At 35.3% G+C, this 25,574-nt stretch overlaps 1 protein-coding gene across 1 annotated transcript; it reads left to right on the forward strand.

Moving 5' to 3' along the window:
• Positions 1–3,718: 3,718 nt before the first annotated feature.
• MS3_00005616 (uncharacterized protein) lies at positions 3,719–25,034 on the forward strand. Its single transcript, XM_051213712.1, has 15 exons — positions 3,719–3,832; positions 3,867–4,070; positions 4,100–4,344; positions 5,292–5,402; positions 7,371–7,461; positions 10,354–10,533; positions 12,645–12,685; positions 13,413–13,685; positions 14,805–15,028; positions 16,812–17,066; positions 20,021–20,197; positions 21,883–21,951; positions 22,693–22,813; positions 22,853–23,023; positions 23,138–25,034. Exons 3-13 carry the CDS (start codon positions 4,160–4,162, stop codon positions 22,725–22,727), a joined length of 1,641 nt encoding a protein of 546 aa, XP_051069712.1. The 5' UTR covers positions 3,719–3,832; positions 3,867–4,070; positions 4,100–4,159; the 3' UTR covers positions 22,728–22,813; positions 22,853–23,023; positions 23,138–25,034.
• The last annotated feature ends 540 nt before the right edge of the window (positions 25,035–25,574 follow it).

Below are 25,574 nucleotides of genomic sequence, written 5' to 3' on the forward strand. Positions count from 1 at the left end.
AAATTGTTACAAATAGCCACATTAAGTTGACTTAAAATTCACTTAGGTAGTAAACAACTCTGTCAAACTACTAATTAACCAAGACAGGATTCAAATGAATCACAATTAGTAGTCAACGTTATTTTGCTAAAATGCCGGAGGAATGGTGGCTATCATTTAGATAGTGGTAACTTACATGCAGTTTAATATCTAATTTTTCATGCGATTTTGTTAAAACGGCATTATTGAGCGGTTTTGTGTCAGCGAATGTTCCAAGCACATTCATAGCCCAGAGATAAGTATATTCTTCAAAATAGCGGTCAAGTTATTGGTCGTCATTTTCATATTGGTAGTTGGAGGGAGGTTTCGGTCTTATTCTACTCTTATTTCTTTCAGAATCTTAAAGCCTAATATGCCTGTCAGCAGGTACGCTTTTCGAAAAGCCTAATCTCGCGCTATTACTAAGGGTACAACGATTCATCAAAAGATGTCGTTATTATCTCTCCTGGCAGGAATCTCACAACTTTCAGATATTAACGACTGGAACGTTCGAACATATTTTGTACATTCTCTTTAGAGTGTAGTGACTCACATTTATCACGAGAACACGACTTGTTTAATAAAAACAATTATTATTACGACCAACTGTACCAGTGTTTGTTCTAATGTGCTTTTGTTTGACTGTGCTAATGACAGCTATTTTGTGCTTCCATTCTTATACTTACACTTCGATTGTAACTTCGCGCGAATTCGGTTACCTTCTGTAACCAAGGTTGTATCCTGGCACGATCTCGGTATCCTTTCGATGCCACGAGATCGCCAGCAAATATAACTCGACTTGGTCCATTACTTGCCTTCTGGTATTTGGCTTCTCGGGGATTTTATGGATCTATTTGGTTACGTCCAACCTTCGCCTTCTGATCTACTTGGCACGTGTTTCTTTGTAGCGGTGTTCATAGTTATTCTTAACTCGACGCCACACTACAATTGGTGACCCGTATTTTGGAACACGCCTCAACCCCTGGTCAAATCTTCCAAAGAAGCCAATTCGGTGAGTCTATGATTTATCTATCCACGTCTGTTGTATATTTTCATATTTTTAAATATATAATATACTCGACATGACGAATAACGATAAGAATAGTATTAGTATAATAGACTCACATGTATGTGTACCGAATCCTTGTTACCTTTTATTCGCGTGACGATGAATTCCACGCTTTATTCGAGAAAATTTCCCCTATTAACTATTCTCCTCGCTGACCCGGCTGCTTGGTACGGAATGCATTCGCATACGCATTAACGTCTACCTCCCAGCATCAAATGGTTAACTTGAACGGTTTCACTACCAACTTAAAAGTGCTCTACGAGCACACGAAAACGACAACTGGTACGAAACCTTATCGCTCGTCCTCTTAGGTATTCGAACGAGCTTGAAGGCAGATATCCAATGTTCCGCCGCTGAACTTGTATACGGCACGACATTGCGTCTGCCCGGAGAATTCTCCACACCACGGAGCAGACCTAATTTCGGTAAATCAGACTACCTCCATCGATTGTCTGCATTTATGCGAACGCTGTCTCCGATGTCAACTCAAATACAACATCGACAGGTCGCTCTCCCTCGAGAGTTATCTACCCGTACACGTGTTTTCATATGAGTAGATTCGGTACGCAAACCTTTGCAACAACCTTACGAAGGCTCTTTTCACGTGATCGCTCGTCACGAAAAGACCTTCAAGGTTGACCGACATGGCCGCGTCGAACTCGTCAGCATTGATCGTCTCAAACCAGCACACGTCGATGACAGTGCCCTATCTGATAACCTGAGATTCAATGCTAGACCTATCAAACCTACTAGCGGGATCCTTAAACCTTCTTCAGGTCCCACGCTAGATACATCTGAGACCTCATTCTCACGTCCCGGTCAACAGCACGCGTCATCTGCACCGTCTACGGATGAGACGACAGTCTCACGCCCAGATCAGCAGACCACGCCACCCTTGACCTTGGATGAGATTGCAGGCTCACGAGATATGAACGAGACTGCCGTCTCACGTTCCGGTCGCCGAGTACGGTTGCCCGTACGCTTCCGCGACTAGCCGCACAGTTAACAAACGATACGATGTAGGGTTATTTCTATACTACACGCACGCTACACTCTTCTCTTTTTTGATTTTCTTTTTGTTTCCTGAGCCTACGCCTTCGACCATCTCCGTTTGGTTCCGTCGACTTCAGTCAACTTTGGCGAAAGCTGGATTGGCCACCTATGCTCTTGTCAACGCACTCAGTCGATATATTGGTTTCGAATGCTTGGCATACGCTTGGTCTCGAACTTGATCGTTATGGTGGCTTCTGGTCTTTTGGCTCAACGTGGTTTCGTCCTACGTCTGCAGCGTTTCTGCTCCGCATTCCCTACGAACGCCCTCTTCAGATTCTGGATACAAACCACTCTGGTGTAGCATGCCGACTCAAGCAACAAATACAGCACATCGCTCCTGGTACTGTTCTCCGAAAACGACCTTCGTTGGCAACTCGACGATCAACGATCGCTTTTCTGTTCGCCAATTCATCCATCCTACAATCGCTCGTCAGCCGATCAGTCCCACGATTTAAAGCGCTACTTATCGAAAGTGTAAACCCTTTTTTAGCGGGAGGCTCCTGTAGTGACTCACATTTATCACGAGAACACGACTGGTTTAATAAAAACAATTATTATTATAACCAACTGTACCAGTGTTTGTTTTAACGTGCTTTTGTTTGACTGCGCTAATGACAGCTATTTTGTGCTTCCATTCTTATACTTACACTTCGATTGTAACTTCGCGCGAATTCGGTTACCTTCTGTAACCAAGGTTGTATCCTGGCACGATCTCGGTATCCTTTCGATGCCACGAGATCGCCAGCAAATATAACTCGACTTGGTCCATTACTTGCCTTCTGGTATTTGGCTTCTCGGGGATTTTATGGATCTATTTGGTTACGTCCAACCTTCGCCTTCTGATCTACTTGGCACGTGTTTCTTTGTAGCGGTGTTCATAGTTATTCTTAACTCGACCCCACGCTACAAGAGGTATGCTCCAAAGAAATGCCTTGTTGAGTTTTCGTTAGCCCTGGATCAAAAAATGTTCTGATGTGACAAAAACACTGTGGGCGATTTGATACATCATGACTACATGCTACGCAATATTTCTGTACTATACTAGTCCCAATTTAAAACTGGCAAAAGGATTAACTAATGTATTACAGTTCAAGTACCTTTAGGTTACCACCCTTTCAGCTATTTCCGAAAATCTGGTGTTCTCACTGGGTCAGCTGGTCTTCTTCTCAAATAAATTTTTTATTAGATATTGAATACTATTCTAAATAGTTTGGGTGTCTGGCTGTAGAATGAACTTTACTACAGCGTAGGTATTATTAGGAAGTGTTATACTGGAACGATCTGAAGAGTGCAAAGTAAACTGATATTAGGACGGATCGGATATCGGAGAATTGGGAAGTACTGGTACTTGAATCACATGTCACAAGAGAATCCAAAACCGTTCACCACTGTTTACCATTAGCGTTCTGAATTGATGACATATGGGAGACTGTTCTCATTAGATGTAATCAAAAGTATGAAGCCATTCCTTAAAACATATTCTGAAGTTAAAAAAGTCGTCTTTCTTCTAGGAACTGACCATGAAAACATTGAGTTGTGTTTACAGTTGCGCGACCTAGGATCTCAATATAATATGCCGCAAGATTCGAAATACTTGCTAATTAGGTACTCATCTGTGGTTTTGAGGAATTTGAGGATATTGAACTATGATTTTGACACACACAACGTTCCTAAACAAGCAGATTCATTTTCGTAAGTTAAAGGCTCGCCAAATAAACTACTGAAGGTCTTTTTTCAAAATATCCCGCAAAGCGGAGTTTATACATATACTCCACTTCTTATTTCGGACTCTAAACCCTGTGAAATATGACACGGAGTTAAGGTATTAACCAAGTAATTATATAATCCATAAAGGGCGTTTCTAGGGCCTAAATCTGATGTTGGGTTCAAGAATGCGACTTACCGCTGGTTACGCATTTTGTCAGCTGAGGTGCGTTTATTTCCATTTAACGTAGGTAGTTTCCTAAAGTGATCTCCAACTTTTTCGCCACTTGGGGTTGCCCTGCTGGTGTTGGCGTTATGCGTCTTCTGGCTAATCTATCTTCTTACGTCTTAGTAATTTCAAACGGCATGTTATCCTTCAACAAACAAATCATGGAAAATGACCCTAACTGTGAATGGGTGTCATTCAACTCTATAGGAATTGTTCAGCGCAATCTAAAACGTTCACTTTCCCACATTATTTCGGAAGATCTGCTCCAAAGGTTAGTTTGGAATATTTGGATTAACTACTCAGTACTATCGTAGTGCTTAAGTGATTAATTTAAACATATTACTCCCACCCATTGTATAAAATCTGATCGTTTTCACTTCCAGGCGTTTAGATGGTGTATACTCCCTACAAATTGTGGTTCAGACGAAATACATGAGCATTTACGTAATAACTAATTTTATTAACTGATAAGTCAAAATTAACAATCGTAGCTATGTCTATAACCGTCAGCTAATAAGGAGAGGAAGTAGCAATTATAACATGCAGTTTCTAGCGTTCAGCTTCTGGTTAACGAACAACACAAGCAGCACTGAATGACGGACTACATACATATATACTAATAATCTTTATTTTTAAAAGACCTAATATTCTACAGCGTTCAAATACAACGTTTTCTCCTGTATGGAGTGTAAAACCACATTCATCCGATGACACCTTTCTTTGTCTAGTTTTATATAACATATTAGGCTTCAGTATGCTGCGGTTTAATTTAGATTTTTTTTCTACACAAATTCTATTTCCTTCTATAGCTCGAATTTTAGTTACTTTTATAAGACGTTCGAACAGCAATATAACTCTGAGTTGCTACACTTCACTCCAGCAAAATCAGAAGGATGACTTGTAAAATTAAGGTGACAAGTACAAAGTTTCAATTTTCGAATGATGGAATCACCTTCACGTATATATCTGTACGATCCTTGTCCTGTAAACTAGCTTTTACTGACTTACCACACTAACTTGTGTAAAACGTGTGAGATTAGTAAATTTATAGCTTGTATCACGAAATTCGACTTGTCTTTCTCACTTGCTTTCTCTTAACACCACTATCACGCACTCAATGTTACTATTGCTTTATCCTTTGGTAATTTCGATAGTAGGAGTACTTTACATTAAAATTATTATAAATCGTGGTATGCTCTACGAATTCTTTGACTAAAGGGAACTTCAAAAAGGATCTGAAGCTCTGGATGTTGAAGTTCAGCATGCATCAGAAGAAATTTTGAAATTCAAGCAGCTCATTGTTTCAGATTTCGATTTACGAAATAATATGTAAGTTAACTTCATTGAATAGTTATTTACGTGTCAGCACTTTTCTTATCGCGCTGCGTATTCTCAAATGTTTTTTTCCAGTTATTACACCATTTTCCGCATATCCAAAGTTTGGAACATTGGATTCTATAACTTTTGCGCCACTCGCAACAGGTGTTCACAACTATACTTTAGTACTACGTAGTTTTAGCCAATAGAAAATGTTTCCAGTAAGCCACATATATTCTCGGTTATCCTATTTGAATAAGTACGTTGTACAGCTAATCTGTAGTTAAGCAATAAGCAATACCGTTCATTAGTTTCGACATGTAGCATTTCACCACAAAATATGGGGTTCGTTTCCCGGGTGAGTATTTTGCATTATAACTGAATGCAGTGGTGGCTTAGAGATTAAGCAAGTTACTTTTCAACAAGCAGGTGACTGATTCAAACTGCACTTCAGGTAACCAGATAGTCTTTCTATCCCTTATATAATATGGCTCAAAACTGAGTGCATAAATTTGTGCTCGGTAAAGAAGTTACACTTTGTGTCAAGTTATACTCCATCGTTGGAACACAGCTGTTTTGAAATGTGCTAGATGTGCCTAGATTACAACTGCAATCCGTGATATATATGCTAGAATAATCTTGATCCTGTTAGGTAAAACGTTCCGTTGGTATCACACCTGTTTATCTGGTGGTTATTTTTCACCCATGGTTTTTGTTTTGCAAAACTTGACCACACTGTTATTCTGCAACATTGAAAGTATCTTGGGTTCGCCACTGATACAGCATCCAAAGATCAGGCCTAACAGTCCGACCTTGATCGGTTGAATGACTGACCCACAAGCTAATTTATTTCAATCGCCTATGACATTTTATCATGTTTATTGTGTTCATATTTTGTATATAAGCATGTTATTTCCTTACATAGAAGCTCATCGAGCCATTGGTCTTGTCTCTGGTTTGTAATCATTCAGAGGCCTAAATCAATTATGCGATCTTGTGAGTAACTGTCAGCTAGTTAAATTATATCATAGCGTTCATCTGTCGATCAGCATTCTATTAGTCGATTGTTATGGTTTAAATATCGTGTGGTCAAAACATACTAAACCTCTCCCATAACATCCACTCACCGTCAGGGATAAATTGTTGTAGGTAGTAAATATTCCTCTATATCTAGCTATGTGTCTTATTAGTGATGGGATTAATGAAGCCAGTTTTCGTGTTACAAAAGCTAAAATGACATGCTAGCTTGCACGGAATCCGCTGAGATGGTAATATGGTTGTAGCAGTATAGGTTCATACTTTTTCTCTCGAGGTAAGAAGTCCGACACTTTATCCGTAAAACATGGTCTTTTCCGGCTGGTGTATTTAAGAACTTCTCTTCGCTCGCTTATTTTTGTCTTTTGTGTAGTGGTTGACTGCAGTCCAGATTTTTGAGTATATCTGGTCACGGTGATGACAACTGTTTGATCGACAGCCATCTTAAAATACGGGCTTGAGTAAATTTTCGGTTTTATGTTTAAATTTTCATTTATTTCCACAGTAAATACTGTTCCTCGACATTGAAAGTAGACGTAAGAAGTGAAGGTATCGTCAGTTTATGACATGGACTCGTAGGTCATCACTGTTCGGTATCGTAAGTTATGTAAATCATACGAATCAATAGCTTAAGCGATCGTTATTAATGGGAATCGACTCCGGTTTCATATGTTCTACAATTTTTTAAATCAAATTTGAACACTTAAACGTTACTCAAGTGCTTTTTATCCATGTTGTCTTCTATGCCTTTCTCTTTATAAGGTTGTATTGTTTTATGCGGCTTTTTTGTGTTCAATATATCAAGCGTTTTGATAGTTGTTGATTACCAATAATCTACGAATTCTATTGAAATAAAGTTGATTATTAGCATAATCTTGTGACGTCGTAAGTTAGTTATTTTTATCGCTTTCTTTACGTAAATCAAGTCTTACTCTTTGATCATAGGAACGATACCCAATTGTTTTCTCTTTGTTCTGATAAAACCATTGGACTCCCGGACGAACTAATTGCTTATCAATTGGAGTTAACAAAAAAAGTAATCTTTTTTCCATCTTGTTCATGTACTGTTTTTTTTCCTGGGAAATATTTTGTTCTTACTTTGATCATGTTCAGAAAATGCCTTACATCATTCCTAATCGATCTGAAGAAGATACGTTGTGGTTAAAATGTCTTGTAACCGTAGATTTTATTAAAAGTATAATCAGGCAGCAATTTAGTTTTACCATACGTTAGATAAAGCCGAAAAAACGTAATCTAATAATAATCACAGGATTTTATCAGTCCAAGTTGTTGTTCTTTCAGCCGCTCAAAACGGTTATGTGTAGATATAAATAAAACAAATCGAGGAAATATAAGGGTAGGGTGGAAAAAATACCTTTTTAAAAACAGGATATCTAAAATTTAAGTTAAACTAAGAATCAAACGCATTTGCTCTACCGTGTCCTTTAAATAATCCTTATTAAAATGTCTTGAAACCCAATTACGAAGTTTTTATCTGTCCACAGTACACAAACCAACAGTAATTAACTTCATTATTCGGTTACTTATCCTAACCTGACAGCCACTAAATAACTTGTTCTTCATACCGAGTAGGTCCTTTTGGGGTTCTCAATATACTGTTAATCTGTTTAAGTGCTCTTAGAAGTTTGCCTTGGACGTAATGATATTTACTTTTTTCTCGGGAAATAACTCTTTTCATGACTAGACGGGAAATGTTTGAATTGTTCGTACATAAAGTGGATAAGTGTGTATCTTTTCAACATACAATATATGTGTCTGACATCTACGGTATGATTCTTTGTCAGTGTGTTGAAAACATATTGAGTCGTTGTTATCCCAGTGTTATTGCTTCTGTGACTGACTTATGTACATGAATAAAACTGTTCGTGTCATCTAGGATTCTATGTGTATGGTAAAAATGATCAAATCACATATCTTTTTTGATTAAGAATAACTTCGGGAATATTTTGTTTAAATTCAATGGAGTTAGAGTGAGCACGACTTTAGAACCGCACCTAGTGTCATAAAATAGTGTGACCTACACGTTGTAGTTGCAGCCAAACATGTCGGTTTTGTCTTATTCATAGGTAATTAGTAAATCAGATGTGTATATTTTATAGTTAATTCCACGGAAAGACTCTGGTTAGAGAATCACTGGAAAATAAGGAGCACTGGATATCTATTTCATCCTGATACAAAACTCCTAAACTGCAACTGTTCACGGCTCCTTCGTTGATTGAGTCCAGGATCTTCAAGTCTGTCAGTGGATGGTTAACCTTAAGACTCCTGAGCCAGAATCCAATGACTTGCATTTGTAATTAAGACCAGTCGGTGATATAAGCTCTCGAATCCAATAATCTGCAAAGATCTAACATGCTAAAATGTGTAAGGTTTCCAGTCGGTATCCAATTTATATATATATATATATATATATATATATAATTTTTAGTGGCAATGCTCTCAATTATGTATGTATAACCAAAAAATTCCTAATTTATATCGACTAAGCAACATTAGTGTTCATTACTGAGCATCGTATGGTTGCCTACTAATCTTCGGTAAATCTTTGGTACAGTCTACATTAGTAACAAAAAATTACTCTTAAAATGTATACTACTTATAGTAGTATGCTTGTTGTTGTTAGTTTTAATACCATACACTTATTTTCGCACCTGCTATTAAAAGTAAGAAGGTAAAATAGAGCTACTAGCTTAAATGATATCTTCATAAGACATTCGCAAATATTTTAGAGGGTTGATCACACAACATATCTTAACGTAGTTAACACTGATTTTATTTTCGTTATTTGTGCTGCGAAACAATTTTAACATAACTATGATTGATGGTTTATTCAGTTTGTCTTGCGAATCAAGTTTGTGATACGTGTTCCTGGGTAGCGATATTTTCCAGCTTAAAATAAATTTAAGGGAGACTTATGAGCCAAATTATCTAAGTCTTTATGTTTCGTTACGTTATTTATTATTTATTTGAACACATACATATTGGTACAAGAGTGAGCCAAATATTTATGCGCCACACAATGAGAATTTAAAGAGAAGGAAAAAGAAAAAAAAGGTAAGGAGGATAAAAGAAAAGAACAATAAGGAAGAGATTGGTGTAAGGTAGTGTAATAATAATAGTGGTAATAATGGGGGAACGGAAAGGTACAATCAGAAGAAATCCTTTAGTTAAGGGAGATACAACCATTTTTATGAAGTAAAAGAAGGTTACAGCAGGATCGCCACTGGCTTCTATTCTGAGCCATATCTGATAACGTCTCAAGCCACTGTTGCACCTTCTCTCGGGCCCCGGCCAGGGATTTGTGAAGGACCAACAGAAGCCAGCCCTTTGTAGCTTTCTTTCATGCCACGACACTGTCATACGCCGACCACCTCTCCGCTTTTTCCAACCAGTCCCAGCGTTGGTAAATAATGCACGACGTGGAATTCTCTGGGACAACATTCGTAGAACATGTCGAAGTCACCGAAGTCGGTGTTTCAAGGTGGTGACACCAATTGCATTATCGTCTCTGTGCCCAAACACACGATGCCGAACCTCTGCATTACTAGCATGGTGTTGCCACTGGATGTCAACAATCTGTTACGTAATCTGATTCCAATAAATGTTGAGTCCAAATTTCGGGAATTCTGCTGATAAATGATTCTACAGCTTTTCATCTAAAATATACAGCTCAATAATGCTTTATAAAATCTATATTTCTAGGAAATTGCTTTGTAATAGATCTATCAAACATCGATTTACGTCGAGTGATTACTTAGTAGTTCACAGTTTTATTCCTTACGATTGGTTATTCAACATTAATTCATTGCTGTACTGTTATTCAATGCAGCATTATTTTATGTTCAAGTCTTTTTTTCTCCGACCAAATAATTTATTTTTGATCCGTTCTTTGAACAATCATTTCTAGGTATCCACTTTGAAACAGCAAATTAAAACCTACTTAGACAGACACAAGCCGTCTTTACTGCAGTTTAACAATATACTGGATAGTTTAAATGATCATAAACCGTTTACTCTAAATGGTTCCAAGATGAGATTTCTACAGTCAGGAAACATATTGTCATCATATTTAAATGACGATACCAAGGTACACACTTTAATTAGTCAATTTTCTGAATCTAGTTATGAAAGTTTTGTTATCTTTTCCTACTTATTTTTTTGATGTACTTAAACGTTTAGTTAACTGACCCTTCAACATCCAATTGTCCACAAGGTCAATGTGCTTAACGTTAAAATGCAACTCCATATATCGTGAGCTGTAGTGTGATGTGGATCATATTTTAAGGCTTTCGGCGCCAACACCTTAGGATACCTGTTAGTTGAGTTTGGTTATTTAAGATTTTAGTTTCTGGCGGATTATTACTGATGAAAAAACACTACCGTTTAAAGCATCCTATTCGTTATATATGACGGTTTGTTTAGCGTTTGCTCTAAGTATATCTGAGCGGTAAATCAGTAGTTAGTGTTCAGATTTCAGTCACTGGGTCACAGGTTCACGTCCTACTCCACCTACTTCAATGTAGGCAGCTGAGTAGTATCAGTAGTCCTCACACTTAATGTGACTTAAAGCCCAGTACACAAATTTGTATCTGGACAAAGAATTATATTAGTTAACTCGTAGACTTCCTTTCAAATTAAATTGACCGCAAGGGCGAATATTTTAACCAGGATTACATTTAACTTCTAAATATATGACTAAACGATGCAATTTATTGAAAAATATTAAAATTCGTTGGACCGAATTCTATTCTAATTATTCTCTTCATATGGTCAATTCAATAACCACATAATTTGAAGCTGTAGTGACAGTTTACACTTACAATCCATATGACTAACTTTCATTAATTTAAACTTAAAATTTTATCTATGTAACCTTCATGCATGGAATTAACTTTTTCCTAATCCTTATCAATTTTATATCTCTTTATAAGTAGTCTTTCAATGATTTAAAACGTTTAAATATCGATGTTATCATTTGTCATTTGATTGCCGCTTATTGTTGTTTTCATAAATTATTTTAGTCCCATGTTTTTAAGACTCAGGTAAGAAAATGTTGCGTTAAAAAATATTTTTTCCTAAAGAATTTGTGCTATGATAATGACAACTAATTCTCAATGTCACTACCGTGTTTCGGTTTAGGCACCCGGTCAGTATTCCAACCCTCACACAAATCGAATCATTTATGTGGCGCATATTTGTTTGGTACCTCCTTGTACCACTGTTTATTTTTTTTAAATAAATAAATACTGTCATTACACATTCATAAGGAAATATTTCATTTTATAGGCTACAGTTTCAAGCGAGCTGTGCGTTTTTATAACTGGTAAATTTAATTCATTTTTTGCATATGACTCAGTAAGGTCTGTTTATTCAGAGTAGCTTTTACTGCAACGGACGGTTAAATTGTTCATCTACCCAAAAACGGCTTCCAAAAATGTATATCAATTCAAGTTCCCACACAATAGCACGACGAGATGAAATTGACAAGGTTTCTAGCAAAAGATTCGAAGCACTATTAGTATCTGCGGTAGTGAAAGGAATTAAGCACTGGATAGTACTATGGGTTGTGGCTAGCAGTGGAATCCAGGACTTGCTTTTCGTCCTATCTTGGACTCATCGACTGCATGTCCTTGCATCCCAGATTTGATGTTCACTCCGGTCTTCGAACTCAATATCTTTCTCCTCAAACGCCATCACGTTGCCCACCTAGCTACTGAGTCCAGACAGCCACTAGCTTGCGCAATAATGTGAAGTGTAATTCATCTTGTATTTGTTGTTTGAATCTTCCCATTAACGTTTATGACTCCGATTGATTAGTCTCTATTGAGTTATGTAAGACTGATTAATCACAGCCAATGGGAACATATACCAAAAGAGACTGATCAATTGCAGTCATAAACGTCAGTGTGAAGATTCAAACAACCAATAAATGTAAATTGTATGATATGATTTCGGATCTAAGAAATAAAAGTACGTAATGATTTCAAAGCTCAACCTCTCCAACAAGCGACCGCACGGTCCTCAAATATATATTATGCACTTGCAAATGTAACTCAGTCAAACAGTCATTGAATTAATGGACTGATGTAATGATCAGAAACTGATCACCTTAGTTGCTTAGCTACTATGTTATTCCCTCACGCATTATATTCTACTTAATAAGTGTATGAGCTTTTCATATTATCACTTTTATCTTAGGAAGAACCAAAACAAATAGATGGCAAATTAAATTTTCATTCGTAAGTTTGTGATTTTTTTTGCGTTGTTTACTGTGTGATCTCTCTTTTCTTAGTGATTGTAAAGTATTACATGTGAATATATATTGTTTTCAACTTTGTATTGTCTTGTGGATTGATTTTGCAGGGATACATCCGTATATCATTGTTAATAGTATTCATATTTAGATACATTTACCTTCTGCCTTTCTATATTTGGATCATCTTTCATATGATGACTACCATGAATGTTGTTATAACAAGTCTTATTTCAACATTTTGAACTTAACATCGTTAGATTGTAAAACCTTCAAAATATTCTATGTACAGAAATAACTGTGTACTTTGTTCTTTGTCAATGATTATTTTATTTTAAATAAGTGAATATCACCCATAACTTTAATTATAGAATAACATATTAAAAAGAAATTGTTTTATTCACAATTTGTTGAATTTAGGGTGATAAACATTAATGGTGAGGGGCGATCTTCTATCTAAAGTTTAGCATTTTTATTTAAAAATGAAATGGTATCTTAGTGGTTAAAGCGTTCGAATTTCAAGTTGTTGGGGAATAGATTGGAATTCTACATCATCATCATCTAGATGTGGGCGGCCAGTTGATTTCACCACTCTCCGCACAAACAGTTTGTATTGTATTTAAGCTTATAAATACTAAGAGAATCATATTATATTTAGTTAATTACGAATGTGCATTTCGTTCGTTATTGTGTATTTTCTTTGTTCTCTGTAGATTTCTACGCCATTCAATGATGCTTTTACAAATGGCTTTCAAATCTTACAATCCTTGTTTTACAAATGATAAATTTCAAGAATTATCTTCTTCACAGTATAGTTCATTCAATCAAAATAGTTCATCAGATTGTCTTACTGTATTTAAACAAGCTGTTGGTCAGTTTTACTCTCAAACATCTATCGATTCTAATTTTTCAACACATTCTGAGAAGGAACTCTGTCAGTTAATGAAAGAAATGCGTAATACTATTGATAAATTACAATTGGAACTGTATGTTTTTAGCTGAAATGCAGCTATTGTTTTTAAGATATTCTCCGTTTTTATTACTCAAAATCTACTTTGTAAAAACTTCATATCTTCGATTTTTCGTTTAATGGAAACGCGATGGTATTTGAAGCGAAATGTTCTAAGTTCGAGTACCTGCGTGGACACCAACTCTAGGATGCAGGTTAATGCAGCTGACGAGTTCCGAATGGAACGGAACGCACATCCTGAATTCCACTACTAACCATCGACCATCTGTGCTCATAATATTTGGATTATTATTATCCGCCTTCTTCCAATTATTCAACTAATCATCTGATATAATTTTATAAACACTAAAATCATTATTAATGTTACATCACCAGTCGATGAGTATTATATATATAGTGTAGAGCCATGATGAACAACTAGTTAGAAAGAAATTCCTTCACTCTTTCCGTGTCTTTACTAAATTTTTAAATGAGAACTTTCACTAAACTTATATTATGTAGTATTTCTTCAAGTTTCATATTAAAAAACCATCATTTCTACTAAGCATCTCAGCAATGACTGAAAAGTCCGCGAATGATACAGCGCTAGAATAACACCCAACCTCCCTTTTTGACGAATACATGGAACGTGTCCGGGGTCAAGTGCTTTCCGTTTCTTGTGTCACTGTTCATATAATTTTTGCCGAAGAACCTTACCCCTGGCTACTGCCAAAGATGTTTCGATTGATGAAGGTGGATACTGGACAATTGTAGAACAACATATGAGAAGTATATTCGTACGACTTCAACTTTCTTCTTTATTTGACTGACTAAATAAGCATAATACTTATATGATATGGTAAAGTTGATCATCACAAGAGGCGATCAGCAACCCTATCGGCCCTTCAAAAATAATAGTAGAAAGTAAATTTTAGCAATATACTTTTCACCTAACTCAATGCCATATTCTTTGTCGATTGTCACTGTTGAATGTCAAAAAATTGGGTGACATGTATTAAGCTTAGCATTTTCTAAAATGTATTTAAATGTGTTTAGTTGGTTGTCTAAAATTGAGCTTTAATGAAATGAGAAATATTCGAGCAAAAGTATAATTACGTAACCTCATTAGTCTTTATCTTTTTGTTTTTTTTTGCAGAAAGGATGAGTGGCTTCGGGAATCACAACTGAACATAAAATTTCCAGAACTTTCAGCAACCTATTCGACCATATCTCAACCTTGCATTTCTTACGAAACAGGTGATAAGTATAATGTAAATAACAAGTCTAATAACACTTTTGATATATCAGCGGAGAATACCCTAAATAAGACAGATGAAGCGTTACCTATACATGAATCTTCTCACCAGTTGTTTAAAAAGTGTATGTCTGTTTTACTCTCTTAGAATTTAAACAGCTTATCCATATTTTGATTATGACATTGGTATATTTATTAAATCTTCATAAGATTGATGTTGTTTTTCCTTATTATTTACTTTTGTGCATTCGATAGTTCAAGGGTCTTCTCAAATAAAAATAATTGTATATTTATCTTGATCGTAAATTAAGGTTTGTTGCTAGATTGTAGCAGCTGCTATCTTGACGTGGTGAGTGGGGTCATATTTCGTGATGACCTAATCAAGTTTTTTTTACTGGAACATTTGTTCATTTGAGTCCTACTACGATAGACAAGTTGGCTGAAGAACAGTCAGACTAAAAGCAACAACGTTAAGGTCAAAGGACTGCCGTATTCCTGACTGTACTGAGGTGTTTCCCTCCAGCAACCACCATCTACAACAGTACGCCCTCTCCATAATGGAAAGGGGATATCACAGGTCAGATCTAGAAGTAACACACTTCATCTTCCCCTACAGATGTCCGGCGTCATCGGTAAAACCTTTGAAGCACGGAGCTAAGACATTTCAAACTGCTTATTATAAGCCACGTGTATAACGAGACTCAAAAAGTTAACCTTTTAGCTCTGAGGTCATGCTTCTAGGCTGTCAAGATCACCCCTGATTCAATCTCCTTTCCAGATTTGTGAAGAAGAAGCGTCCGTCCACAATATAGGAAACTGGGGACTGATAATCGCTTTCGTACCTCTAACAACACTGGAGATCACCAACTAACTTGGTTTACTAACCGTATTTCGCTGATGCTAAGTACTGTATCTCTTAAAACTGTTGCAATCTGATTATATGTTGTCATTATTCCTCGTTATTTCGAACGTTTATTTACATGAGCTAGATTTTTTACTCAGGGTAATATGATTGCTCTATATTCATTAACTAGTTTGTCTACTAACGTTGTTCGAGTTAGGATATTAGTATAAGTAAGTTTAATAGTTGAGATCATGAGTCAATTGAAGCTAGATTAACATGGAAAACCTGGAAGCACTGGACGGCCGGTTCGTCCTACTGTGGGACTTCTCAGCATTTCGCATCCACGACCACGCCTCGCGGGATTCGAGCCCTGGACCTATCAGTCTCGCGCGCAACCGCGTAACCACTAGAACACTGAGCCGGAATCCAACGGTGTTAATGTCTAACTTCAACTAATGCACGAAATCGAGCGACACACCATTGTCTTCAGTGAGTTGATATCTCACAACAGACCCGGTTGAACTCCAGTGACCACTGCTTCTCATTAGAACTCTAGGAAATACCTCTTGAAGCCAGTCACTTGTGAGCATATGTTAATTAGTATCAGAAGGGGTCTTGTGGAGATTGTAATAATTTCAATAGTTGAGATCATGAGTATAAGGTTTTTGTCTGCTAATCCCAACCAATTTGGCCTACTAACTTAACATTGTCATACTGAAAGTATGTGGTATCATCCTATGATAAACATTGATTTTGCCTTGACAGATAATGAACAGAACCTTGTAGCGTGTTGAATTATTTTAGTTTGTTACAATACCAGTAAACTGTAAAGTGAAAATCAACCGAACTAGGAAGTCGTGTGACTTTGGGTAACATGATTACGAAAGCAGGTATTTTAGTCTCTTCACTGTATTTAGTTTCACTCTAATACTGCTCAAATACTTGCTTAAATTTCTGTTGTACTGTGTCTCAAAGTATAAATATCCTTGTACAATATAACCCATTCAATCACTGCGTTGCTTTTACATAATTCTTTAAATCAACTATTGCTCACTTTTATTCAGCACCAGCAAGGAGTAATTTACAGTTCAACTTTCCTGATGAATCCACCTACAAGCATTTAACATCATCACTTAAATGTAGTCCAGTTAACGATCCTAGAATGAACTTCCTGGATCTAAAGAAAGGAAACTATTTGAAAGTTGATCATACAATTTCTAATTCGTTATCTCCACCCCGCACGCGAGAAATTGAAAATACTTTGCAAAATCTAAGTATAAACTCACCAGAAAATGTTCTTACCGATGAAATGTATACGGGTAAGTTAAAAATGTATAGTTTTAATGTTGAATTTCGATATCGTTGCAATAGAATAGAGTATTCTTATAACTTGGATAATTTGGCTTCTATGGTAATGTTTTTCCTGGTTAACCTACTGTTATATCAGAGTTGTCGTCTGCGTTATGTACTTATCAACTTTATTGAGTCCACAGTCTAAGTGCTTTAACTTAATAATCAGGAACCACTACAATTTCCACGATGCAAATTGAGAATGGAAAAGACTGGTGCAATGAGGATAGACTCCCCAGAAATACGTCTCAAATCATCCTTAGACCACATTATAAACATTTATATACCAAACTTCACACACACTTATATTTGTACTACATAGGTGGTGAAATACATACAACTGTAAAAACACATTATATATAGTTCCTGTATTAATACAGGGAATAAAATTATCACCCTGAATGAGACTTCACACTTGTCATATAAAACAAACTTTATACTGGATTGTTACAAGAAAATATTGACCTCAAAATATCACACTGAACAAAGTTTTCATCTGTCACTTTGGCCAATATTCATAATGAGTTGATACAAGAAATATTGATCTTAATCATGTCATTTTATCTCGTCATATCAGGTATGATTTTGGTAGTAGTACGTATAGGATTTATGGTTATATCTTTTGAGTACTTATTTAATCCGTACATCTGATAGCTACAATTGAATATATCAAATAATCGTTTAGAAAAGAAAAGAAACACTTGCAATTTCATTTAATTCAAAAACACCATTTATAATCTTGTGATGCACATATTGTTATGCAAGTGAGATTATGACCTATATTTTATTATCATATCCTGAAAAATCTGTCTTTCAAACACATTTTTTCCTCGCATTTTTATTACTGTTGTTATCGAGAAACTAGATTTATCTGGTTTACAAAACATTAAACATCTTATAGTAATGAAACACATTTGCGTATTATTTAATTACCCGGATTACTTGATTAGCCTAGTTATTTTAGTGACTCGAGATCTGACTCCATTTGGATCGTATGATTATCGTTATCGAGTGATTGCTATCGAAATATACATCCCTGTTATCCTTGTATATATAATAGACTTAAATTGCGTTAGTAAATAACGGAATTAAATAAGTCAAATACGAGAATCAATTTTGAATAAGTATACTTCATACAATCGTTGATTCAGACAAACGAAGCGAAATAACGCACGGTGGAGAAGGCGAGTGAGCTAATTCACTTTATGCAAGCATGAATCGATATCTATATTCAGACGAAAATAAGTTACATGTATGTGATGAGTAAGGTAAGATATGCACACACATACGATCATATAAAAAACAGTTAGGGTAAAAATGTGGCTTGAAAAGAATGAATAGATTGATCTGTCCAGAGGCTAGAATAACCTATGTGGGTTTGACATAGCAACCGACACTACATTATCGTTTACAGCTAGAAGCAAATCTCTGATCCTAATCAAATCGATTTCAAATAGACAGATTTACCATTCAAATTTATAAACATATATAATACAATTAAAAGCGTCATTTTATATACATAATGATCAATTCAGTTATTGTATGATTGAATTTATTGATAACATAACCAAGAAAATACAAAAACAGAACGATCACAAAAGGACTAGTAATCCTTCACTTTTTATCTTCGTAATAACCCTATGTTAATAATAGTTGTGTTAAGTACAATAAAACATTGATAAATAGAATTTAACTAATTGAATACACGCTATTCGATCGTGTTTTAATTAGTTTTTAGATTCTACAAATTTAATAACTAAAATTCATGTCATCCACTAAGCATATATTATGCGGTTCAACTGTTTCAATTATTAATTTTGAACAAATTGAACGTTGGTTAGATTGTTATAAATAAATTAATATATTTGTAACATTATCAGAAGGGGTTTGTGGAGATTTTAGAAATTTTCACAGATTGAAATCATGAGTCAGTTGAAGCTAGACCACCATGAAAAACCTGGAAGCACTGGACGGCCGTTTCATCCTAGTGTGGGACTCCTCAGCAGCGCGCACCCACGATCCCGCACCCCGCGGGGTTCGAAACCAGGACCTATTGGTCTCGAGCCAAGCACTTAACCAACTAGGCCACTGAGCCAGCATCCAATGGTGTTAATGTCTAACTTCAACCAATCCACGGAGTTGCGACACCGTATACCATTGAATCTCGCGGGGTGCGGGATCGTGGATGAGCACTGCTAAGGAGTCCCATACTTATCTTAGTTAAAAAATCATTTCGAGTAGTTTCAGTCTCATGATTTCAATCTGTGAAATTTTCTAAAATCTCCACAAACCCCTTCTGATAATAATCATCTGCTCACTAGTGACTGACTTCAAGAGATACTCCTGGAGTTCTAGTGGGAAGCCGTTACCAGTGGAGTTCAACCAGGTCTGTTGTGAGATATCAGCTCACTGAAGACAATCGTATACGGTGGCGCAACTTTGTGGATTGGTTGAAGTTAGGCATTAACACTGTTGGATGCCGGCTCAGTGGTCTAATTGTTAAGTGCTCGCACGCGAAGCCAGTAGGTCCTGGGTCTGAATCCCACGGGGTGCGGGACCGTGGTCGCGCACTGCTGAGGAGTCCCATACTAGGGCGAAACGGCCGTCCAGTGCTTCCAGATTTTCCATGGTGGTCTAGCTTCAACTGACTCATGATTTCAATCTGTGGATATTTGTAATATCCCAATTAGTAGAGAAATTATTCTTATTGTTCCGTTGTACTATTTATTCTCTGAAGAAGCGGCTTACACTAAGTCACGAAACGTCAGAAAATCTAATTTTTCTACTTATTGGGATATTTCAAATATATTATTTATTTATGTTTCAATTAATGCTATGTAATTTTAAGCTTAAAATTATTGTTATTCTGTATAATTTTATTTTTCATATTACTCAAACTATCAATTCTTTCTATCATTAACAGAAATTATGTCCAGTACAACTGATATGTTAAAAATGAAGGGACTTGATTATTGTGAAGATATTTTGAAAACCCAGTTTCCTGTCACATCATTAGTTCTGCATAAAACACCTTCAATAAAATATTCTTTAAAAGATCTATCCAATATACCAGTATCTATACCACCTACTTTTCTGTCATGTAAGTTTCGTTGACTTTTCCTATATATGCTATGTTTTTTTCTCTATGGGTTGGACATTATCCACTCAGTTTGGTAAAATAGCATTCTGTTAGTAAAAGTAGGGTATGTGCAATCAGACATCTTGAATAAAATATTTTGTAAGTGGTCTGTGTGGAAAATACTGAGGTGTATTTCATTTCTCATTTGTACTCTCTTATCGACACATAGATTTACTGTAAATAACGGCCAATCAATAAATTTGAATCAGTTTTTTATCAGAGCAACAAACGACTTGTAATTAAATAACCCAGAAGATGAATGAAAACTTGTATTCTTTTCTTGATATCACTAGTTAGGCGAGTTTGCTACAAATAGTTCTAATTTAAATCACTTGTTAGAATTAGCGAAGAACATTCATGTATTGACACTTCAATGAATACTTACCACTATTGCACATAGGATACAAGTGAAAAGGTTTGTTTTTTTGTACAAAAGGATCGTACTGGATTACACATAATAAAACAAAAATGCAAATACATATCTAATATAATTTTTATAATATGACGCCATAATAACACTTCTCTTCCAATAGTAAGTAAGAATAAACGCTCAAAATGAATATAGAAATTCTCACCTTATGAAACTGTTTTTTCCTCTCCATCTCTTGGTTTCCGGGGAAATGGTCACTATTTATCTCTTGAATAGATTTTGGCGACATAATAATTAACTTCTAAAGCGGTAATGTATAAATCTGCTTGTTTCTATTTTAAACGTGTATGTAAGAATTTTCTTTCTAACATATTATATTAACTTCTACTTTTTTCTATACATCAGTAGACTTTTCGTTTTTGTAATCTTACATACCTTTTAGCCTACAAGAATTTTTAGTTTAAACATACACAATACTAATATTTGATTTCTGATAGAGTCTTGTTTTCTGTGTTGAGTGGTTTGGTTATGAAGCTTTCAATTTCCTTTTGGATAACGGAGACATAAATTTTGTGGTCAACCGGATTTCCCCACTTAAGACTGATACGTAGTCCTGTTGACCTCGATCATGATTTGTTGATATTGACCCTTGTCTAGTCATTACTTGCATATTTATTTTGATTATCAGTTTTTAACTTTACGGTTGTCCATGTTTTTCTGATTTCGGCCATTTATGAGAGTCATAAACAGTTATAAAGTCAAGAACCAGGTCAAAAGGAATGACAATCTAAACAAATTTACGAGCGATTGCAGGGCAAGGGTCATCATCAGTCAGTCGAGGCCGAGGTCAACAGGACATGTCAGTCTTGTGTGAATGAATGCAGATAGCTCATTTCTGTCTGAAATTTGTGGTCATTATGTTGTTCAGAAGGACAGTGGAAGGTGCTCGATTAAACCATTGAGCTCAAAGATTAAGGCCACCAGATTTATCTACTTAGACTACAAATCCTCCCTACTATCTCAAAAATTCTGTTTGTATGTAGTCGCTAGTGAACGCAAATTACTATTTTTGTTTCAATGTACTGTGTAAATAATGTTGTAAAGTGTCTTTCTACACATTTTTATGCTGTAAATGTTCTGATTTAGAGAAAAACGAATCAAAACAAGAAAATTGAGATAAATTATTATTATTGGTGAATTTTGATTCCTATTTTGTATGTCTATAAGCTTCATTTATTTTGTTGGCTTTTTTCTTCTTCCATTAAATATACATTAGTCTCTTCTACTATGGAATTAAAAGAATCTCACTTGTGTACTCCAACAAATAGCAGCTTCAATCTAATTGGTAAGTTGTACCATTTTTAATGACTAGTGTGATTAACTCTTAATGTGTAACTAATCATACAATTTTCTGCCTACAACAAAATTAAAAATACAAGTTTTTTCTTGGATGAAATAGTTAACACAGAAACTAAGTGCATAAAATAAGTCAGTATCTGTATAATTAGTTTAGAATCATTCGAAAATTTCAACTATTAGATCGTGGGTTCGTGTTAGGATGTGCAGAAAAATATACCAATAATTATCATGTTAAGTCTAATGGTGGCCTTGGACTTTAAGTGTACGCTCCCTATTGGTCGATATTTACTTCACTTGTTAAATATTGTACAAATGTTGTTTTCTATTTTATGGTACGATGTGGTCTGGTTGATTGGTATATAAATAGAGTATGTCTGAAATGTAATGATTCATATCTCAGAGGCTAAGACTTGCGTTCTGGACTCAACTGCCTGGGACCAATCAGAACTCTAGGTCGTTCATTACGTGTTTGACGTGTTATTGATCCGGTCGATAAATACGCTGCTCCATCTAAACTGCAGTCACACACACGTTACAACAGTTCGAACCTGTTCCGCTTATCAGATTTTGTATGTTAACCGTCCATAAGATGTTAGATTCACTTAAATAGCTCAATGGAATCCGATTAAAGTAGAACAAGTGTTGGCTCTTCAGAATATTTATACATAAATAATGAATGATCCTATAGTATATAATAATTAGCCTCGATTAAAATTTACATTAAAAGTAATAAACTCAGTAACAGCACCAGTGCAAGAATGATTAGTGTGATATGACAGAATGGATAAAGAGAACGCATCAACAAATAAGTTAACAGTTATTTTATGATGGATCAATGAAATACAAAAGTGAGTTTATTCAATATAAAATCTACTACTCATGTGTAGTGCATTTTATAGTGAATCTCACAAATGATGCTTAGTTCTTCAGTTAAATCAATCAGCGCTGATTTCATCTCAGAGAAGACGTATGTCATAATAAATGAAGGTACTGCTGAAACAAATTCTTCTGTTATCATTTATACTTTGTTGATAAAAAGGATTGTACAAATGTAACAGGTAACTGTGTATTTATATCTTCCCTATAATATTCAAACGAATCAGTTCGTTATAGACAAATTAGTCTTTGACTTATTTTTTTGAGTAACTATTATTGTTATTTCCTTTAACTAGATGATAATCTGGAATTTGTCAATGATCTGCTTCCATCGTCTCCAAACTGACGACAGTGATGATTCTCTCATTTCCATATGCTGTAGTTATTCACTTTATTTGCCTGTTAATGTATAATTTTCTTCCATATAAATGGTGATAATGACTGTTAAGAAGTAAATATTATCATGATACACTATTTTCTGTATGTACTACATGTGAAATTAAAAGTGAATGATGTCTACTACCAGAATACTTTGTATTTAACAGAAGTATCAGTTAACAATAATATCCTCTCAAACTTTAATGTTACAAAATTTGCGAAATCTTATTTGTAAATTATGAGTTTTTTGTAACATTCAGTTTTATCTCATTTAATCGAAAATTTTATGTCTATTTTCCATAACTTTAGAGTTAAGTATACCAATTAATTACAACTGATATGGTCCACCTAGCGTAGTTTAGGTACAGGAAGCTACGTAAGATCTTTTATTTACGTCGCAAATGAATCAAACTATCTGATTTTAACATTGTCATTATTATATTTTACGCTAAATAATACTGTCAAATCCAGGCAACCTGAGTTTGCAAAGTACTATACCCATGTTAATTGTTTAGAGCTAATAAATTGATGCTTCTGGAGAATTTTATTCAGTGTGAGACTTCTCTATTCTTAGACTTATGCATGAAGTTGCAACTCATTGTTTATATCATTCAAATCTTAATGTGGGTCGATCCTCTTGAGATAGAGGCATGTAAAACATTGGTTAGCCCTATTGAAAATATAAAAACTTCAGGTAGGATCAGGTTGCATGACCTCATGTTTTTTTCAAACCAACTTCAGGCTTATGAGGTTGCCTGGTAATACCATCCTTTTTCCTTGTTTTGCTTTGTTTGGTTTTTCCAAGAATGTCTGAAATAAATACATATTTGCGATGTAAATCTTTTACCTTTCTACATTTAATATATGATGTCATTGTGTTGTAATATACAGGCCAATCAAGTCATAATCAATGAGAATATAAATGGTTTGTGCTGTTGGTCTTCTATAGATTTACATAGTCGTGTATCTTTATTTGTTATTAGTGTTGATCTGTCCAAAAGCTAGTTAGGCATAAATCTGTGAGACCGTTAGTACATATATAAGGCTTCAATACTGGCACTTCTGTTTTTCATGTTTCTCGAATTGAGTTCCCAGTGGGTTTTTTCTTAATCATTACGTTTTTCATAAGATTAACCACATTGCGTCACAAAACAAAGTAGGTATAACTGTAGTCTAACAGTTTATTTGGATATTCAATGTTTACCATTTACGATTAACTGATCAATATTAGAGCAGTCCATAGGCGCTGGACAGCCGTCTCGCCCTTGTATGGAAGATGGTTGCACAATATCGTAGATTTATTGAAGTTGGACACGAACACCGTTAGATGCCGGCTTATTAGTCCAGTGGTTAAGAGTTCGAGTGCGAGACCACAAGGTCTTAGTCCAGTTTCCGCGTACTGAATCGTGGGTGTGCCTAGCGGAGTCCTATACTAGAACGAAATATCCGTCCACTCCTTCCCGGTTTTCAATGGTAGCCTATCATTTTAATCAAAATCGACAATCCTCACAGACCTATACTGAAAACACTCATTTATTATGCTTGTCAAATGAGAAGTATTTGTTGATCAGTAACTACTGGTTTACACAAGGAAATCATGTTTTAAACTCCAATAGTATGTCATTTAAAAAACGTATAAATCAGGTAAAAGTCCACAAGTTGAAGTATATATATAATTGATCTGATAATAATGTATAAGATGAGCGCATGGTAAACACCTTCAGTAGTCACATGTTGAATATGCTTGTAAAACTTAAGTTTAGAAATTAGCATCGATTTGAACTACTTATGTTTCCTTTTCTTATCAACTTAATGGATGTTCGATAACCATGACATTGCTCATACTATTTATAAATCCAGATATTTTCTTCTTTACTTTGTCGGTTTAAGTAAACTAGTTTGCTCACGCTAAATTACTAGGTTTTTATAATCAAATTTCCATCTTAACGTAACTTCTACTGTTGCAAAAAAGACTTTTTGTACATGAAAATCATGTGTAACATTCTTTTAATACTTATTACTTCTGAAATTAATTTGTAAACTATCGATATTCAGAATCTTTTTAATGTTCACTTCGATATACATCGGAAAACAAGGACGTAATATGGAACTTAGTGGGTAAAGTATTCATATTTTCAAAACACTATCAACCCCCACCAAGCTAGATGTGTTTAACTATATACCTTGTAACTACCGATTATAGCGTTTTACGTGCACACATCTGTAACACTTACATAATTGACGGTTGTACGCTTACTGTGATATCCGCATTACTATACTTCTCATATAAATAATTCTTTTGATAAGCGCCTTCAGTGTACAAACAGTAAACGTTCTGTTAGCTTTAAATCTTAC

This window comes from Schistosoma haematobium, chromosome 3, assembly GCF_000699445.3.
Source record: "Schistosoma haematobium chromosome 3, whole genome shotgun sequence".
Lineage (NCBI taxonomy): Eukaryota > Metazoa > Platyhelminthes > Trematoda > Strigeidida > Schistosomatidae > Schistosoma > Schistosoma haematobium.